This window comes from Cibotium barometz, chromosome 57, assembly GCF_041138505.1.
Source record: "Cibotium barometz isolate CiBa-2024 chromosome 57, ASM4113850v1, whole genome shotgun sequence".
Taxonomy (NCBI): domain Eukaryota; kingdom Viridiplantae; phylum Streptophyta; class Polypodiopsida; order Cyatheales; family Cibotiaceae; genus Cibotium; species Cibotium barometz.
This window is the reverse complement of record NC_141102.1, coordinates 11,158,256-11,176,607: the sequence shown is the minus strand read 5'-3', so window position 1 is coordinate 11,176,607 and position 18,352 is coordinate 11,158,256. Positions and strand designations below refer to the sequence as shown.

Here is an 18,352-nt window from a genome sequence, read left to right as displayed (position 1 = left end):
AGTTTATTAAACCAACTACATAATTGTAATAAATCTACATCAACTGAACTTTATTTATTCTATAAGAGAAATCAACGATCAAAAGGTATCAACTTTATTTATGTTATAAGAGAAATCAACGATTAAAAGGTATCAGTTGCATGAAGCATAAATATATACCAACAATAATACTACTAACCTAACATCTATATCATTGATCTCTACCAAGGCTAGCAATATGATCTACATAGCCATGTAGAATAATACAATCAACAAAGGGTAAACTATATAACAAAGTGGTATTGATGTACATTGCCAAAGTGCTTGTGTTCAATCCCTAGCATCTTAAACTCCCAACCCAAAGACAACCATTTTTTAATACTAGTGCTTTATTATTTAGTCAAAACAATGGCTTTAAAGTTTGTAATAGCAACAACAGTATACCCTAGCTACTTCTCCTTCAAGTACCACCTCTTTGTCTTTGGCCCAAATTTAGGCAATTTTGCTTTGGGTACAAGACCAATGGTCAAAGTTTGGACAAAAGGGGAGGCTATGGAGAAACAATCCCCTAGAGACTGCACTTATGAGGCTATGATCTCTGCATGTATGTAACTAGGGTATCATATTTCATGGGAGCAATCTTCCTTTGTTTGGGAGGATAAAACGTGGGATGTGATCTGCAGATTACTACACAATGTAATGGGGGGGATGTAAGAAGTTATATCTGAATTTTGTTGTTATCTATTGACTTAGTTTTAATATATTTACTTTATGTTCCCAAAAAAAGGAGGCTTGTAATAGCACTTGGGATCATCAAGAATTTATGTAATTGCTGAGTTTTATGAAACTTTGATCTTCTTTTATTTTGTTATAGAAGCAGCTTGCAGTTGAATTGATATGTTTTGTCAAAATGAAATATGGGAAAAAGAATACCAAAAGCTAAAAATTGATCAGGAAAATAAACAAACACCCAATTAGGGACAATCATAAATCAACATTTTGTAGGCAAACTTTTGACATTCTACTCTAGGGATATATCTTACCGCAACACAGTTGTAAAAAAGAGCCTCTATGTAGCTAGTAGATGGATGCTCTATTCATGGCATATTTAATACCTATTTCATTTGTAAAACCTTTTCCTCATACTTTCACGTCTTGATGTTATTTTCCATATGTAGACTCCTGATTATTCTGCTTCTAATTAGGTATTGCTTGTAGTAAAAAGCATCAGACCGGTGCTGTGCCGTTCCTAAAGCAATTCAAATTGTCTGTTTAGCTAGGGAATGCTATGAAAGCATCTACTTGAAAGTATGTTGCTTGCTGAAAGCATTGCAGGTTGTATATGCCCATCAACCAATGCTCATAAAAGTTCCCAATCAATGCAGGTAATCCCTTGATATGGACTGATCGTTTGTGATGATTGGATGGTAGTGCAAGCTGGATTAAACCTTGCTAATGAATCTGGCTACAAACCTACTTCTACATGTGGAAGTGCTTCTTGCCATGATGATGCCTTGGTCATATTCTGCCGACAACTTTTGATATACAGTTGATCAACTTGTTTGATGTGAAACCAAACCAAAAGTTCATGGTGTTAATCAAACTAGACCACTGAAAGAATTACAAGAGCTTAAATGGCCCTTTACACTTGGATCCACTTGTCAGATCAAAACATCCTTTTTAAACTCCTAAAGTTACATGTCAAACTTTAGTTTACATGAAAAGGAAAGTATACAATCTGTTGATCTATGATCAGACTCAATCCTGATCTTTAACATGAACGTTTCAAACATTGAGAAGAAACAAAAGCCCAGTTTTAGATCCAAGCTTCCACTAGCTCAGACTTTTCATATAGTTACAGCATCGATAGTCTTACTGAAGCAAATTGGTGATGGGAGGTTCATGAGCGCTCGCAGAAGGGAAAATGAGGCAATCACTTGAAAGGCTACGCTGCGTCCGCTGCAATCTTTGAACCTCATTTTCCGTCAAAAATGGTAGCTGCCCTTTCCTCCTAATACTTAACTGTAGTCTCTCTTTCCAGATCCGTCCATCCTGCGAACAGTTCCACATCTTGCTGTAAAAGCCAGAAACACTTCCTAGCACAAAAGAAGTATACAATGAGATACAGTACCTACCTGCCTCTTCCCACCCATATTGGGCGATAGACACATATGTGCATGTCAGTGATTGATTGATTTTGAGAGAGAGAGACAGAGAGAGAGAGAGTAAAAGTCAGTGAAGAGCCAAGAATGGCCCATGAGACCAACTGTAGTACCTTGTCAATGGAGTGCTGTAATGGAAAGCACCCCAATAATATCCTACCGACACAATACAGGGTCAAATGAAAAGACAAAAAATGAAGCCTAGTAAGATACTCCATGGAGCTACTGAGATTTGAACAGGTGAGATGCCACTTGCACTCTGTCCAGACAACACGCTTACATAGGCAGCTGTTCCCTCTTCTTTTGTGGGTCTAAATAAAGAATCTCCTGTGTCTGCCAAACAGGTCCAAGGATAATGCAAGGCTTCCTCTGTACACTGTGTCACTCTCTAGATGATGAATGTAAAATTAGTCTCAATGATTGTCAAGATGCATCCCCTATGGTGTGCTAGTTTGGCTAGGACATGATGATCCTAGGAGTACGAGTAGTCTGTTTTGAGTGACCTACACTCCTGTAAAAAAAGGCCCATCGTCTCTATTCAGGATAATGACTTACACAAAAAATCAAAAGAATCTCATAGTATGCTGGACAATGAGGTATAGCTGGCTGGATTCGATAGCAATATGATGGACAAGAAAAAGTAAAACAAAATGCGAGCATTGTAAAGAGTTCTGTACCCAAAAAAAATATCTTTGTAAATCTTTGGCAACAAAATATTGCATCCATCCAGCAGCCAAACAATATGCAAGGTCGTATAGTTGCATAAAATCATCTATTCAGATCTGCTTCCTCCCAAGCAACCCAGTTACTACTTTCACTTTTATATTCCCAATCTAGTATGAAAAACATTTATTGTCTGTGTTGTCAATCCAGATGGGCAAGGCTGCCTTGATTAATCTAAGGTCTAGACTTTAGGATAAAAATTTTAGATATATACCTAGATGAATCCAAGAACATGCCCAAATTCACCTTATAAGAAAGTGCAATTTATAACCTCATGGTAGTCATCCACAAGACAATAAACCATCAACTCCATCATGCATAGTACGGACTAGATACTACGACATCCCCACTAACGTCATCAGTGCCCAATAGTGAGTGTAGAACTTGGTATCAATATATGCTCCCACACACACACCCCACGCATGCACACACATAAGAGCATACATTCATACAAAGGCCTGTGTACTGAGTTTCTGTTAGAGCTCCAGAGATGCAGGGCAGACTCAGCCATAATGAAGCCTAGCACTAACCACATCATAACAAATAGAAAGAATTATTACAACAAAAAGGTAGTTGATAGGACATATGCACCACTAAAGATAGAAAGAATTAACACAATATCAACTGGCTGCAACTTGGACGAAAACTTCACAATGTGAAATTTGCATGTCCGCTAATACAACATAAAGATATACCTAGATGAATCCAGGAACATGCCCAAATTCGCCTTATAAGAAAGTGCAATTTATAACCTCATGGTAGTCATCCACAAGACAATAAACCATCAACTCCATCATGCATAGTATGGACTAGATACTACGACATCCCCACTAACGTCATCAGTGCCCAATAGTGAGTGTAGACCTCCACTAACGTCATTAGTGCCCAAAATTTTAGATCCCTACTAGACCTTATCGTAACCTTAATAAGAAGAAAGCTCATCAAGACTCAAAACACCCAAAACTTAAAAACTTACATGTTACGTAACAAGACACCCAACCACTATGCTACATGTCCCTTCATCATAACTACAGGAACATCGGTTTTAAAACAAGAGTTTCATGCTTGTATTTTGATCAAGAAGGACCAGCTAGATTAAATCTTTGCACTCCAATCTTGAAGAAATGACTTGGGGATACATGGATTCGATAAAAGGCAACAAGTCGACATCTATCAATATTATGTAACTTGCACCATTTGCAGCAACATACTAAAAGAGTCCCCCAGCCCAAAGCTCATCAAAAGCAACCCAAAGGTTCTCCCCACAAAGCTAATATTTGAGCTTAGGCAAGGAGAACCTTATCTTAAGTTCACCAGAGTCTAAACGCATAGCTTGCAGATTCCCCACCCCAGAGTAAGTTCAGGTTTATGTCATTCCACCATCTTCACAGAAGATAAGCCACCATTTGTAATTGCTAACATTTCTTCAAAATAAACACATGAAATTGAAAGCAATGGCACTTGATATGCTGCATAGACCTTAAAGACAAAGGCTTCTGATTGGTTGAAAGAAAGGGGAGCATGAAATTAAATTAAAAATGACGCTTCTGACATACCGGCAGCCAAAGGTGCCTACCTGGATAATGCCGGGTTCAGGTTGAGGGCAGCGAATTGGATGATCAATCTCCACAGGTTCCACTGGATGCTCCACCAGCACTAATTCTTCTTCTGAATTCACTGCAGGATCAACATGTGGTATTCTGCCTTGTTCTGTAGTCTTCGTCTCATCTTCACCCTACCATAGCATTGCACTTAGTGATGTCAAAAAAGAAGCAGGCCATGGGGATAAATTTCCACATAAATCTTCTCTCACCTTCCTAATGAGACTGTGTTTCACGGTTTCATGGACAGACAATGATTTGCCACATAGACCAAGAGGAAAGAGTGTGATGATGGGGTCATTCGAGAGGTGTTTCTTGCGAAACTTCTTTAAGGATCCCCTCATGTCTTGGTCTTACAAGAGGGCGAGCTGAGCATTTAGAAGAAGTATCTGCACCAAAAGCTCTAGTTAAAGCAGGCCAAAAAGGCAACAAGGATCATCAAAAAGCATCAACAGTCAAGTTCCATAAAACCCTAGCTTTAGGAAGCTTCACAGAATTAGTGCATCATAACAATGATCTCAAAACCCTAACCTTATGAAAATAGTATCTTTGAAAATCAACTTGTGCAGCATGAAAACCGTAAAAATAGAGAAATGATGGAACTTTTCTGTGCAGAGATGAGGACAGGCATCATTGCAAATAAACCCTAAAACTAGGCCTTTTGAAAGATATTTATCTGCGAAAGCCCAAACAGTCATCTGGGAAAGGTGGAAAGCAGTCTAGCATCAATCGATATGACTCCAACATGGAGGACAGATACCAAGCTGGAAAAAGCAGAGATATGATCGGCAAGAAGAGATAGAAAGGGAGATGGTGTTCACCTACCTCCATGCGAAGGGGGCTGTTGTAGAAGAGGCCGACAGGATCTGTCTGCAGAGAAGTGATCTGATGATGCCCGCCATAGCCTGCGATCACTGCATTTAGTTTTTGATCCTGCAGCACAGACAACAAAGTCGCCCATCACCCACCGCCACCGACTGCTCGTACGTTTTTATGCTTAATCATCGTTTTGTCTAAACACGTCTTTTAATCATGCGTAGTCAAGAACCTAATTATTGAAATTGAAGATTTTTCTATTATCTACTTCTGAAATTTAAAATTTTTAAATAGTAATTTATTTTTTGCACCCTTCTCTCTCTCTCTCTCACGTCACACCCCTAAATTAACTCTTATATTGTGATTTTAAATTTCGTTTAAAACATTTTTTTTTATGTTGGAAGAATAAGTGTAAAAATAACGTTGATTTAGAAAGTAAAGCATAACCTTTAAATAATTTCAAACAACTTTAACAACACAAATTTACATTAGCTCAGCTGGTAGAACGGTCGGGTTCCACGATGAGGACCCCTGTTCGATGGTGTTCATGTTGAGCACAAAAGAAGAATGTGACACAGAGACACCACCCAACACACCTCAATGGGTCAATGAGACCCATTCCTATAAAATATCATAGGGGTTGTATTAATACTAAAGAAAAGAAGTGCAAATGTGATCAAATTTCTTATCATAGTCTCGTAATATTCATTTGAACTTGTGTTCTTCACTATCATGAGACAACAATATTATAAGTAGAAGTGTTGAAAATGGTTTCAATATAAAAGTGTTTTCTGTGTTTGTTGCCATAAAAATTGCTATCCGAAAGCGGTATATCCTTGTAAAGGTCATCCTTCTTCTTTTTTGTCTTTAAACACAATTTTCATATGTTTTCTCTATGTCATTAGGTATGTAACAAATAACAAGGAAAAAACATATTTAGTGCTAGGTTGTAAGATAAGGGGGTTTAAAAGATAAGGAAAAAGCATATGTAGTGCTAGGTCGTAATAAGATAAGGGGGTTTAAAAGATAAGGAAAAGGCATATTTTGTGCTAGCTCTCAATAGGATAAGGGGGTTTAAAAGAAATCAATGGAGGTTGTATTTCATTCACAATCATGCATTAATAAATTAAGATGATTTCTCATATAAGAAAATGTAAGTACAAGGATCTACAGCTACACACATGAAGAGTGTAGCTCACACAATTAGAAACATATCAAAATAATATACTACAACATGCTATAGCCAGGAAGCCTAATGTACACACACACACACACACACACACACACACACACACACACACACACACACAAGGACATGCGTAGGGTAGGTGCCACACCAAGTCAAGATAATCCCATATGTCACTATCAAAGAAATTTCTCAAGAAACTTTACAAGTCAAGAAGTTATGATTCCCATATAAGGTGGGTGGCATAAAGTCACAATAAAAGAATAAACCAAATTAGCCAAGTGTGCTAACACAAAATTCTATCTTACTATATACTATTTCTCTAATGTTCTCAACCTTTGATTTATTCAAAACCTAAATATTAAAATTGAAAATCCACTTACTCATCATAAATTTTCAATGATAAATGGATTTCTTTTGTTCCAAGTAAGAATGTGAATTCCTCTCATTTGATTTATTGGAAACCTAAATACTAAGATTAAAATCTACTTATCATAAATATTTCTATACTCCCCCTTAATGATAAGTGGATTTTCTTTTATTCCAAGAAAGAATGTGAATTCCATGGTTTGTTCGGATATTTACTATTTGCTTATCACTTGGGCAATATATAAATTATATTTCATGCTTTTCATGAATATTTTAAATTAATGTCATACCTCTATGTGTTTTGTTCAAGCATGAAGTATCAGGTCTTTAGCCAATTTAATTAAACTTTGATTGTTTATCCATGAGGGTATCAGATTCTCTTACTCTGCTGCTATGATGTCCCTTAAATTTCTCTCAAGCCAAATAGTTTTATAGGATGCATTGGTTTTAGCTTTGTTTTCGATGGCAAAGTCATTGCGCTCTCCTTCTTGCTACTCCAAGCTATCATCTCGAATTCAAGTGAGAAGCAATACCTTAGTGTGAGTTTTCTGAAAACTTGTCACCTACCCAGTTACTAAGTAACCAACCAGCTTCAAATCTATACATTATGTGTATTGAATGTGTGTATTAAATGCCATGATTCAAATCTATACATTATGTGTATTGAATGTGTGTATTAAATGCCATGATTCAAATTTCATTTTGATAAACTAAGGCATTCCTTTAGCGGCTTTCTAGTTACTCTCTGTAGGTTGGTCCATGAATTGGGATACAATGCTTTACCAAGTAAGATATATCATGTCTTCTTGTGATAGTAAGATAAATAAACTTTCAACAACTTACCTATATAACATTGTAATAGTCTTTGGAATTGAAACTAGTTTATCAAGCTTGATAAGAGTTGAAATTGGCTTTGACTCTTGTTTATCCTTGTTGATGCAAGGGTCCTTAGAGAACTTTCTCTTAGTGGTGGAAGCTACACAAACTTGCGTATTCACTTGCTCAACCTCTTATTGGTGGAAAGTATAGGCACTTATACCATTATGGTTCTCAATCAATTAGTGTGCCTGAAACAATTCTTGGATGGTAAGCTATGTGGGTGCAATTGCTCACACAACATGCTAATCATAAGAGAAACACTCTACCTCATAAACATGCAAGAAACCCCTCCATTAACATGCATGTTTCCACACACAGTACACATGGGAGTCTTATAACATAAGAGGGCAAGAAGGTACACTCTAGTTTGGATAATGGGATTGTGTTTTCTCATTTTAGCAACTCATTAGCAAAAGTGTACTACATATATGACCACCTTTTTATGTGTGGCTGCATAAGGCTACGTATCTAGGATACCTATTGTCCAAAACTAGTATTTACAAGGTGGTTTTGGCTCATAGATTTAGGCTTTAAAGCCCAAATACGTACATTATTGTTTATCATTAAGCACTTACTATGAGAAAATACATAAATTACCTTTTATCATTAAGCACCTAGTGTGAGAAAATATGAGAGTTATGCGACAGTACTTAAAAAAATATGGTCGTGATGTCAAAGATTAGGTAATGTTAATGATATTCCTAGCTCAGATTTTCTCCCTTGAAATCGACTAGTAGTTAGAGTTAAAGTGGTCGAAGCACAATGTGCGGCTGAATCAGCAGTTGTATGGCTCTCACTAGAAATAGTGGATGGGTTCCCAAAAATGCATCTAAAACATATCTTTAGAGGTCATGAGATGGTGGCATGTTATGTACCTAGAGCTAATCCTTGGATTAGTAGGCCTAATCTAATAGCGTTAGGGGACCCCTACGATTAGGAATATGATTAGGAGATAGCAATTTTATTAATTGTGACCCTCTCCATATCTTTAGAGGTCATGAGATGGTGGCATGTTATGTACCTAGAGCTAATCCTTGGATTAGTAGGCCTAATCTAATAGCGTTAGGGGACCCCTACGATTAGGAATATGATTAGGAGATAGCAATTTTATTAATTGTGACCCTCTCCATCTACCTACAGATGGAGAGGGATAAGGTTCAGAATTAATAAAACTAGGCTACTGGCTACCTACAGTAGGTTAGCTATTTATAGCGATAGTTATTGAAAAGATGCAAGGGAGAAGAGAGCTTGAGCTCTTGCAAGCACACACACACTCACACAAACCCTAGAAGAGAACACACAAGGTGAGAGGCTGAAAATTCTTCTTCTTCTTCACACAACAAAAGAGGTCTACTAAGAAGATAAAGTGACTAACACATATAATAGAGTATATACAAGCGGTCCATAATGTGAACACGCTAAGAGGAGTGGGTAGATGTGGACTAGTCGGTGTAGTCGAGCTATAGAATCTTTGACGAAGATATGTCAATGCCAGCTCCCAAACCCGCCAGTGATATAAATGTCGAACGGTCATGCTAGCGCCTCGTGAGTGTCAGCTCATGTTGAGCTTGATATCTCAACACTCCCCCTCAAGCTTAACTCCAGCTCATGAAGTCTAAGCATATCTCAAAATTTGTGGAGCTTCTCAGCTTCCAAGGCTTTCGTGAAGATGTCAGCAACCTAATCCTGTGTGCTAACGTAGGCCAAGTCAATGTCACCTGAAGACTCTCTCCCCAATGAAGTGGTAATGTACCTCAATGTGTTTCGTCTGTGCATGGAAAACTGGGTTCCTGGCCAACTATATACTACTAAGATTATCACAATATATGACAACCTTTCTCTCCACATGCAACCCCAAATCAGCAAAGTAACTTGCGTAACCAAGCTACCTCACATGCTGCCACCACAGCTCCAGTGTACTCTACCTCTATACTGGCAACTGGGGGCTGCTTCTTGCTACTCCATGTCACAGCAGTACTCCCAAATGAAAACATACATCCACTGGTAGATCTCCTGTCTGAGATGCTACCTATCCAATCTACATATGTGTATCCATCACCTACTGCATAAAACAATGCATAATCAACAATGGTCCTCAAATACCGAAGTGTGTGTCGCACACTGTCAAGATGTGGTTTGTGCGGAGCTTGCATAAACTGGCTGTCTAAGCCAACAGTGTAGCTCAAATATGACCTGCTGATCATGACATAAATCAAACTCCCCACAATCTTCTTGTACAGAGTAGGATCCTCCAACACATAACTTACATCCGCATTAAACTTACCATTTTGATCTAATGGCACCGAGATTGGCTTACAAGCAGCCATCCCATACTTGGACAACATGTCCAATGCATAATGTCTCTGTGACAGCCAAATACCCTCAGGTGTACGAATGACCTCAATTCCCAAAAAGTAGCGCAAATCTCCCAAATCCTTCATCTCAAACTTCCTTTTGAGAAGACTTTTCACATGCTCAATCTCTGCCAAGTTGTTATTCCCAACAATAAGATCATCTACATAAATGGTGATGATCACAATACCTTTATCACTCTTGTGCACATATAAAGAGTGATCTACATCTACCATATCAAAACCAATAGTGACAAGATACTCAACAATGTTGTCATGCCATGCTCGTGGAGCTTGCTTTAGTCCATACAACGAAGCTTACACACATACTCCGAGTGACCTGTATCCTCAAAACCTGGTGGTTGATCCATATATAGTATCTCTTCTTGCAAGTCACCATGCTCTTAAGAATGCATTTTTGACATCCATCTGATGTAAAAACCAGCCTTTAGCTGCAACCACCGCAATCACAACTCCCATAGTTGCCATCTTTGCAACTAGGAAAAATGTCTCCTCATAATCAATCCCATGTGTCTGCACATATCCTTTGGGTACCAATCTAGCCTTGTACTTGCTTATGCTACCATCACTATTATGTTTCACCTTATACACCCACTTACAACCAATAGCTTTCTTGACTTCAGGCAATGGCACCAAATCCCAAGTCTCATTTCCATACAATGCATCCATCTCCTCATCCAGAGCTTTCTCCCAACACACATTTCTAATAGCCTCATCAAAACATGTGGGGTTATATAACTTGCACAACTTATGCCATATATGCATAGTGATGTGCCACATAACCATCATAAGTTAACCTCTGCATAGGATTTTTAACTCTTCCAAATCTTTGTAACTTTGCATTCATGGCTTCCATAGCCTTCTTCACACCAGGTGTCCTTGTTGCTAGAATCCCAAGCTCCTCATCAAGGCTCATCTCCGAGCCACTAGAATCTCCATCAACAAAGAGAATGCCCTGCAGATATATCAGGCATACCAAGGGGCTCAACCACTTTCTCTTTGCCTTTATGTGATGTACCAACAACTACATTTTCAGGATTGGTATTATGACGCAGCCTGCCACTCCATGGTCTATCAACAGAACCGCTAGGACTAGGGGGCCTGGGAACTCTTTTCCTTGGTACTCGGGCAAATTATAACCTAATTTTTATAAAGGAATCCCACCAATTCAGTGGTTGGGTGGTTGGCTAACCCATGGGCCAGTTGGGGTTAGCTGGATTGGGGGATTCTTGTGATACAAATAGTTACGATTAAATTACGTTAGTTAGATTAAGTCCTAGTAGGAAGACCCTTGTTATGTGGGAGGGAATCAACGAGGCTGTGCCTCATTAAAAGGAGGAAAAAAGCGGTGATTCTATGGACCAAGTGCAAGTCTCTTCCTTGATCTGACCATGTGACTTTCGAGTTCGGTCGGATCAGTTTGATTAGTTTAAGATTTTGACTCGTTAGATCAATTCTCCCGTTAGATGATTTTATTGGTGGAATCGCACGTGCCTTCCGGGTGAGGGAAGCTTTTTCGGGTTCGGTTTCGGAGGAACCATCGGGCTAGTCTCTTGTCCGGATATCTGTGGGCAAGGCTCGAAGTGTGAATCCCTACCCTGCGCGAGAGGCTGATGCTGCTTATGCGGCCTGCGCCCTCGAAGGGGGCGGGGGTCTCACAGCAGAGCTGGTTCAGAGCTTTGTTGAAAGCTAATAAGAAAAAATGAATTCTTATAAAAAATTTATAATAAAAACTCAGAAAGAGCATTTATGTAAGAGAGAGGAGAGATAAAAATATCACAATTTTTTTGAATTAAAAATCCTTCCACACATGTGAAAAAGGCACCTACCTCAGGAGTCGCCCTTTCCTTACCAAGGTGTCAAAAATGTATCATTATTCTAAAATATCTCTTTTTTTTAGTAATATCTCATAATTTTTAACTAATAAACCTTGTACTCAGTCAACTCTTCATCTTATGTGAGCATTTACTCATTTTTGGGTAATTTATTTTATTCTTTGGATTTATCTCATCCCAACACTTGGATTAATCCAATTGGCCCATTAGAACCTTAATTGGACCATAATCCAAAAATTTCTAAAAATGTAGACCCTTAGGCTAAGGTTCCTTACACCATTTTCAATTAATGCCTAATGCACATTGGAAAGTTCATTTTGAACTTCTGTTTTAGGGGAATCCATTTAAGACACTAGGAAGATTTTTATATCCAAAGATATCTCAATTTTGGATTATCTCTCTCTCTAGGCCAAAACAGGGTAAAACAAGAACTTTCTTCTATTTCAGAAAGGGGAATAATTACAAGAACAGAAGGGGAGGTTCTTACACCTTTACACCTCAAAAGCTAGAGGGAGAAATCTTACAAGATAGGCAATGGGCACCCACTTAAGTTGGGCACCAGGCAAAGCTCATTTGTATATATACATCTTTTGATAATGTGAAGGGAGAATTTAATCATTTCTCTCAAGTGAAAAGCTTTCTTCTTATCTTGAGCTCTTACCTTCTTCCTTGCTTGATTCTAGATGCATGCTTATGTGTGTGGATGGAGTGTGTTGAGTGTGCATGCTTTCTTGTTGAGTGAGATTGTGATTGAACATGATAGGAGAAGAAGGTGGTTTAAGCTTTGTAGCTTAACCATTTCCATTTGGAAGATATAAAATCATGCATACTCCCGTCATATGTAAAACAAAAACTTCCTTTCCTTTTATGGTTCTTTTTACTTTCTAGCGAGAATAAACTTGATTCTTGAGTTTACCTTCAAAGTCGGTTTGTTCATTACTAGAATTACCCTCTTGCTTGGCATGATCATTATCGTCTTTGTCTTCAATTTATCCAATTCTTTATTTGTATTCTTCTCTAGACACTTATGTACATAATGACCATATTGTTGTACCTATAATACTTCACCAATGCAAGCCTCATTATTAGTCTTTGTATATGTATCTAGTTTATTCCCTTTTGTAGATGTATCTAGCTTATTGCCATTAACTTGTGGTTGGTTGGTGCTACCACTAACAAATTTGGGTCTTTCAAATGGTATAGAGAAGTGTCGATGTCTAGGGTCTCTTGATGTAGATGGAATTAGTGCTTTAAACTCCTTGGGTTATACCATTTTTCTTCTCAACAAATTGATAGAAAGATATGGTAGTGCTAAGAGAAGGAGGGAAAAATATATTCCCTTTGACTCTACTGGCTGGCTTCAAACATACTATTCAATTTCTTCTTTTCTCTTTTTTCTCACATTTTCTCTAAATCTTGAAGCTGCAGTAAGGTTTACAAAAGATATTTCTACATAAGCATATATATTCTCCTTCTCTAGCTACCAAGATATCCCAGTGCTACTACCTGGCTTTATTTTATAAGATGGTGGTAGAAAATCTTTCTTGATCAATCTCTAAAAAGCTAAAGGGTGTCATGTTAATGGCTACTTTGTACGCGGTGCAATAAGCCCAGAGTGCATTCGACTTTTGTTCCTAGTCATTGCAACTTGCCTCTACAGTCTTGGTCAAGATAGTGCATAAGGTCTTGTTTGTGCTTTCTTTTTGGCAATTGGCTTGGGGGTAATAGGGTGAAGATTTTTAGTGCGTGACCATGAATTCTTGTCACTAGAATTGTATTACTTTGTTAATGAAGTGCATGACATTGTCACTAACAAGCTCCAAGGGGTACCCAAAGTGAGTGATCATGCACTTGTAAAGGAATTTAGCCATGGACCTCATGTCGGCTTTTCTTGTGGCTTTAGCTTCAACCCATTTTGTGCAGTAGTCCATGGGGGCTACCTATGATGTATTGGGCTTGGGTGTGTCAGGTAGCTAGACTAATAGGCCCCACAAAATTAATGTCCTATTTCTCAAATGGTTGTAATAAGGACATGATAGGGTAGAGGGACATCATGTCCTTATTGTGTGGAATCGCCATCTATTAGCACTCATCGCATTGTTTGATGTATTCGATAGTGTCTCCAAACAAGGTTGGTCACCATAGGCCTACCAGAAGGATCTTTCAAGCAATGGTATGTTGTAAAGTGTCCTCTTTCAAGACTCTGGAGTGGGCTTGCTCCAAAATAGAGCCGTATTCATTCTCATGAACATAGCGCCTCATGATTCCATCCTTACCTTGCTTGTAGAGTTGCCCTACAACAATCAATTGATAGGGGTCAGCTTTTTGATGAGGCGTCTTGCCTGATCCTTGTTGATTGGTTCTTAGGTGGGTAGGCCATTAGCTAGGAATTGTGCCACTTCCTCTCTCCATTTAAGAATCAAACATAGTTGGAATAAGAGGGGGCATCTGGCATATCATCATCAATACCCACCGATGGCTCTTCGTTTTAGGGATGCGAGACATATGGTCAGCCAATACATGCTGGGAGCCTCTACGTACAATGAGGATAAAGTCAAACTCTAGCAAAATTAGAAGCCATCTGGTGATTCTACTAGTGGAGAAAGCTTTGTTTACTAGATAAAGAAGAGCTTGATGGTCTACAAAGAAAATGAATTTTGTCGCCCCAAAAGGTAATGGCAAATTTTTTTTATATATAGTGAAGATGTATTTATATTAATAATATGAAAAGAGTACATACAAACTGTGGGTTAGTCTTCTCAAACAATCAAGAGAAGAACTACCCACAAAAACTACTCAATCCAATATCCTCTTAGTGAGTAGTTTCATTGTATCTTACTCCCATCTGTTTACACTCACAAAAACTACTCAATCCAATATCCTCTTAGTGAGTAGTTTCATTGTATCTTACTCCCATCTGTTTACACTCACCAAAGTGGCAATGTTAGCTTTCACTAAACAGATAACTTTTTTGGGATCTACACTTTGTATGCCATCATTAACAAAGACCAGAGTGTTCCTTGTAGACCAAATCTCCCACATGCATGTAAAGCTTGCAAATCCAAAAAGGCTATTACTCTCCTCTGCTAGACCAATCTTTTTACCCAAAACCCAATGGGACCATGTACATTGCAGCCCAAAAATGTCCCCCCCCATTTAGAGAGAGATGTGTCCAAAAGGATCTTAATGTCGGGCAATCCCAAAAGGCATGCTTGAAATCCTCGATGGCTGCTTTGCATCTTGGGCATATCCCTGAGGCCATATTTCTGATCATCAGATTACAGCCTAATGGAAGAGCTCCAACCATGATTCTCCACAAAAAAGTCTAAGTATGTGTTGGCAGTTTGGATCCGCAAATTCTTCTACATATGGACTCCTAGCATTTGTCCGGCTAAGCTACTTTCCATATTGTATTGAAATGTAAAATCTCTCTTCTCTTGCATTAACATCTGATAAAACTTGGCAGTTGATTCTCGACCAAGGGGAAGTCCATCTGTCCACCCCCAATCTTTGATCCACCTTTTTGTGAGCTAATAAGTATTGATAGTTAGCGTCTTGAGCTAATTACATGCAGATGATTCTTATAAAATCTTGAGAGACCATACATGATAGACATCTGTTCATCATCTCTCCACCCCAGAAGACGACCATCCCAAAAATCCTCAAATCTGCTTATCCCTCTATTGTTGAGCCTTTTGCTCACTTTGGGCTCAATGAGGGCTAATGGACGGAAAAAAACTAGGGACCACCAAACATTATACATGCATAGTGAATTTCCCGTGATTCTGGGAGATCCTTGCCATTGAATGAGGGGAATGATCCTCTTCCATTTCTTAATCAGAAATTCAGCAAAGGGCATATTTTTAAAGAAAAGTGGAGCATGGGAAAAAAATTTATCAATCCAAGAGAGTCCCCTCCATTTGCCTTGCCAACTCACAGTCATAGTCCAAGGTTGACTCTCCTGTAGAAAAAGGAAGTCAACATTTTTGGCATTCTCGCCATTTCATGTGTTTCCATGTCTACGATGCCAATTCCCTCATCCTTCTTGGGTTTACACACCTTTTGCCATGCCAGGAAGGAACATGGTCTCTTGCCCTGCTTATTCTTCCATAGAAAATCTTTAGCATAGCTTAGAGCTCTCTTCCAGAGGCAAGCTATAAAATCTATACAAGGAGTAAAGAAGTGAAAGCATACCAACAACACCATGTTTACTATTACTACCCTTGAATGAAAGGGAAGATATAAGTTATCCCAAGCTCTAAATTTGGCTATGAATTTGTCCATAAGCCAGTCCACTATGTCTTTACCTGAGACATCCACTCCCATGGGGCATCCCAAATGTCTAAAGATCTGGCCTTTGTTCACAACTTGGCATCCCCACATCTGGTTACATCAAAGGATGAAAAGATGCAGGGGAGAAGAGAGCTTGAGCTCTTGCAAGCACACACACACTCACAAAACCCTAAAAGAGAACACATAAGGTGAGAGGCTGAAAATCTTCTGCTTCTTCACACAACACTCAACACACCATATACAAAGATAAGAGTACACACAATACAAAAAGGTACTCAATGAAATACATACTAGGGTTCTCTATAGTGTGAACCCAACTAAATGAGAGTACACACAATACAAAAAGGTACTCAACGAAATACATACTAGGGTTCTCTATACTGTGAACCCAACTAAATGAGCTGGCGCTATAACTATGCCAGTCTCTAGAATGGCTATCACATAGCCTGTCATCCCATTGGCCGCATGTCACCCATGATCTCACCAACCATACCAGTGGTGTAAGTGTGGGGCCTATCCCCCAGGCGGGTCATCAGTGTCCATCACCTCATGAGATGAGCTCGATATCTCAACACTCCCCCTCGAGCTCAACTCCATCTCATGTACACCAAGTAAAGCCGTGAATCTGCGGAGCTTCTCTGTACCCAATGCTTTGGTGAAGATATCAATGACCTGATCCTGTGTGCTAACATAAACAAGGTCAACGTCTCCTACCAAAACCTTCTCTCTGACAAAATGGTAGTGGACCTCTATATGCTTCATGCGAGCATGAAAAGCTGGGTCCCTGGCCAATTGTATACTGCTAATGTTGTCAATGAAAATGATAACTTGTCTATCCCACTGATAGACTGAAAATGACAACTTGTCTATCCCAATGATAGACTGAAATCTGCAAGTAGCTTTCTCAACCAAGCTACCTCACATGTTGCCATAGCAGCACCTCTGTACTTGGCCTCTGTGTACTGGATAGAGCAACTGTAGGCTACTTCTTGCTGCTCGAAGTCACACCAGCACTCCCCAAAGAAAACATGAAGCCACTAGTAGATCTTCTATCTGAGATACTACCAGCCCAATCAGCATCTGTGTACCCATGAACACAAATCTTTGTCCCAGTTTCATAAAATAGTCCACAATGCAAAGTAGACCTCACATACCTCAGTATGTATCTCAATGCATCCAAATGTGGCTTTCGAGGAACCTACATAAACTGACTCACCAACCCAACAGCATAGCTCAAATCTGGCCTGGTGATCGTCATGTAGATCAAGCTTCCTACTATGCGCCTATACATAGTAGGATCCTCCAAAATCTCTCCTAAATCTGCACTCAACTTGCCATTCTGATCCAATGGCACTGAGATCAGCTTACAGCCTGTCATACCATACTTGGACAACATGTCCAAGCCATACTATCTCTGCAGTAATCCAATACCATGTGGTGACCTACTCACCTCAATGCCCAAGAAATATCTGAGCTCCCCCAGATCCTTCATCTCAAACTTCTATCTAAGCAAGATCTTTACTCAAAGATCTCTGCATCATGGTCCCCCGTAAAATGATCAGGTCATCTACATAGATGACAACAAGCACAACCCCTCTATCACTGTGTCTCACATATAGCGAGAAATCTGCATTGGCTACATGAAAGCCAATAGTGACAAGATATTCAAAAATCTTGTCAGACCATGCTCTTGGTGCTTGTTTTAAGACATACAAGGCTTTCTTCAACCTGCAAACATGCTCGGGGTGACTCACATCCTCATAACCAGGTGGCTGCAACATATACACCTCTTCCTACAAATCCCCATGCAAGAATGCATTCTTTACATCCATCTGATGTAAAGACCATTGCTTTGATGCAGCCACTGCTATCACAACTCTCACTGTTGCCATCTTGGCAACTGGGCTAAAAGTTTCCTCATAATCAATGCCATATATCTGTGCATATCCTTTGGCTACCAATCTAGCCTTGTACCTGCTTATGCTTCCATCACTGTTATGTTTTACTTTGTACACCCACTTGCATCCAATGGCTTTCTTGCCTTCAAGCAATTGCACTAAATCCCAAGTCTCATTTCCATATAGTGCATCCATCTCCTCATCCATAGCTTTCTCCCAACACACATTTCCAACGGCCT

General features: G+C 39.1%; 1 protein-coding gene across 3 annotated transcripts; it reads right to left on the bottom strand.

Annotated features, from left to right (window-relative positions):
* Positions 1-1,637: 1,637 nt before the first annotated feature.
* Positions 1,638-5,464, bottom strand: LOC147606417 (uncharacterized). 3 transcript variants are annotated; one of them, XM_086792031.1, is made up of 4 exons: positions 5,291-5,464; positions 4,678-4,854; positions 4,441-4,599; positions 1,638-2,031 (listed from the first exon to the last, which is right to left on the bottom strand). In XM_086792031.1, the coding sequence occupies exons 2-4, from the start codon at positions 4,807-4,809 to the stop codon at positions 1,852-1,854; spliced, it is 471 nt and encodes a 156-aa protein (XP_086648157.1). In that variant the 5' UTR covers positions 4,810-4,854; positions 5,291-5,464; the 3' UTR covers positions 1,638-1,851. The 3 variants fall into 3 exon arrangements, with proteins under 3 accessions (XP_086648157.1, XP_086648158.1, XP_086648159.1); XM_086792032.1 differs by having other exon boundaries at positions 5,287-5,452; XM_086792033.1 differs by lacking the exon at positions 5,291-5,464 and adding an exon at positions 4,997-5,118.
* Between the last annotated feature and the right edge of the window lie 12,888 nt (positions 5,465-18,352).

What these genes read in the sequence shown, in the direction of transcription:
- LOC147606417 (XM_086792031.1), bottom strand. Translation starts at nt 4,809, where the DNA reads ATGAGGGGATCCTTAAAGAAGTTTCGCAAGAAACACCTCTCGAATGAC. An exon ending in AACACAGTCTCATTAGGAAG is followed by an intron (nt 4,600 to 4,677) that starts GTGAGAGAAGAT and finishes ATGCTATGGTAG; the next exon opens with GGTGAAGATGAGACGAAGAC. An exon ending in CTGAACCCGGCATTATCCAG is followed by an intron (nt 2,032 to 4,440) that starts GTAGGCACCTTT and finishes AACTGTTCGCAG; the next exon opens with GATGGACGGATCTGGAAAGA.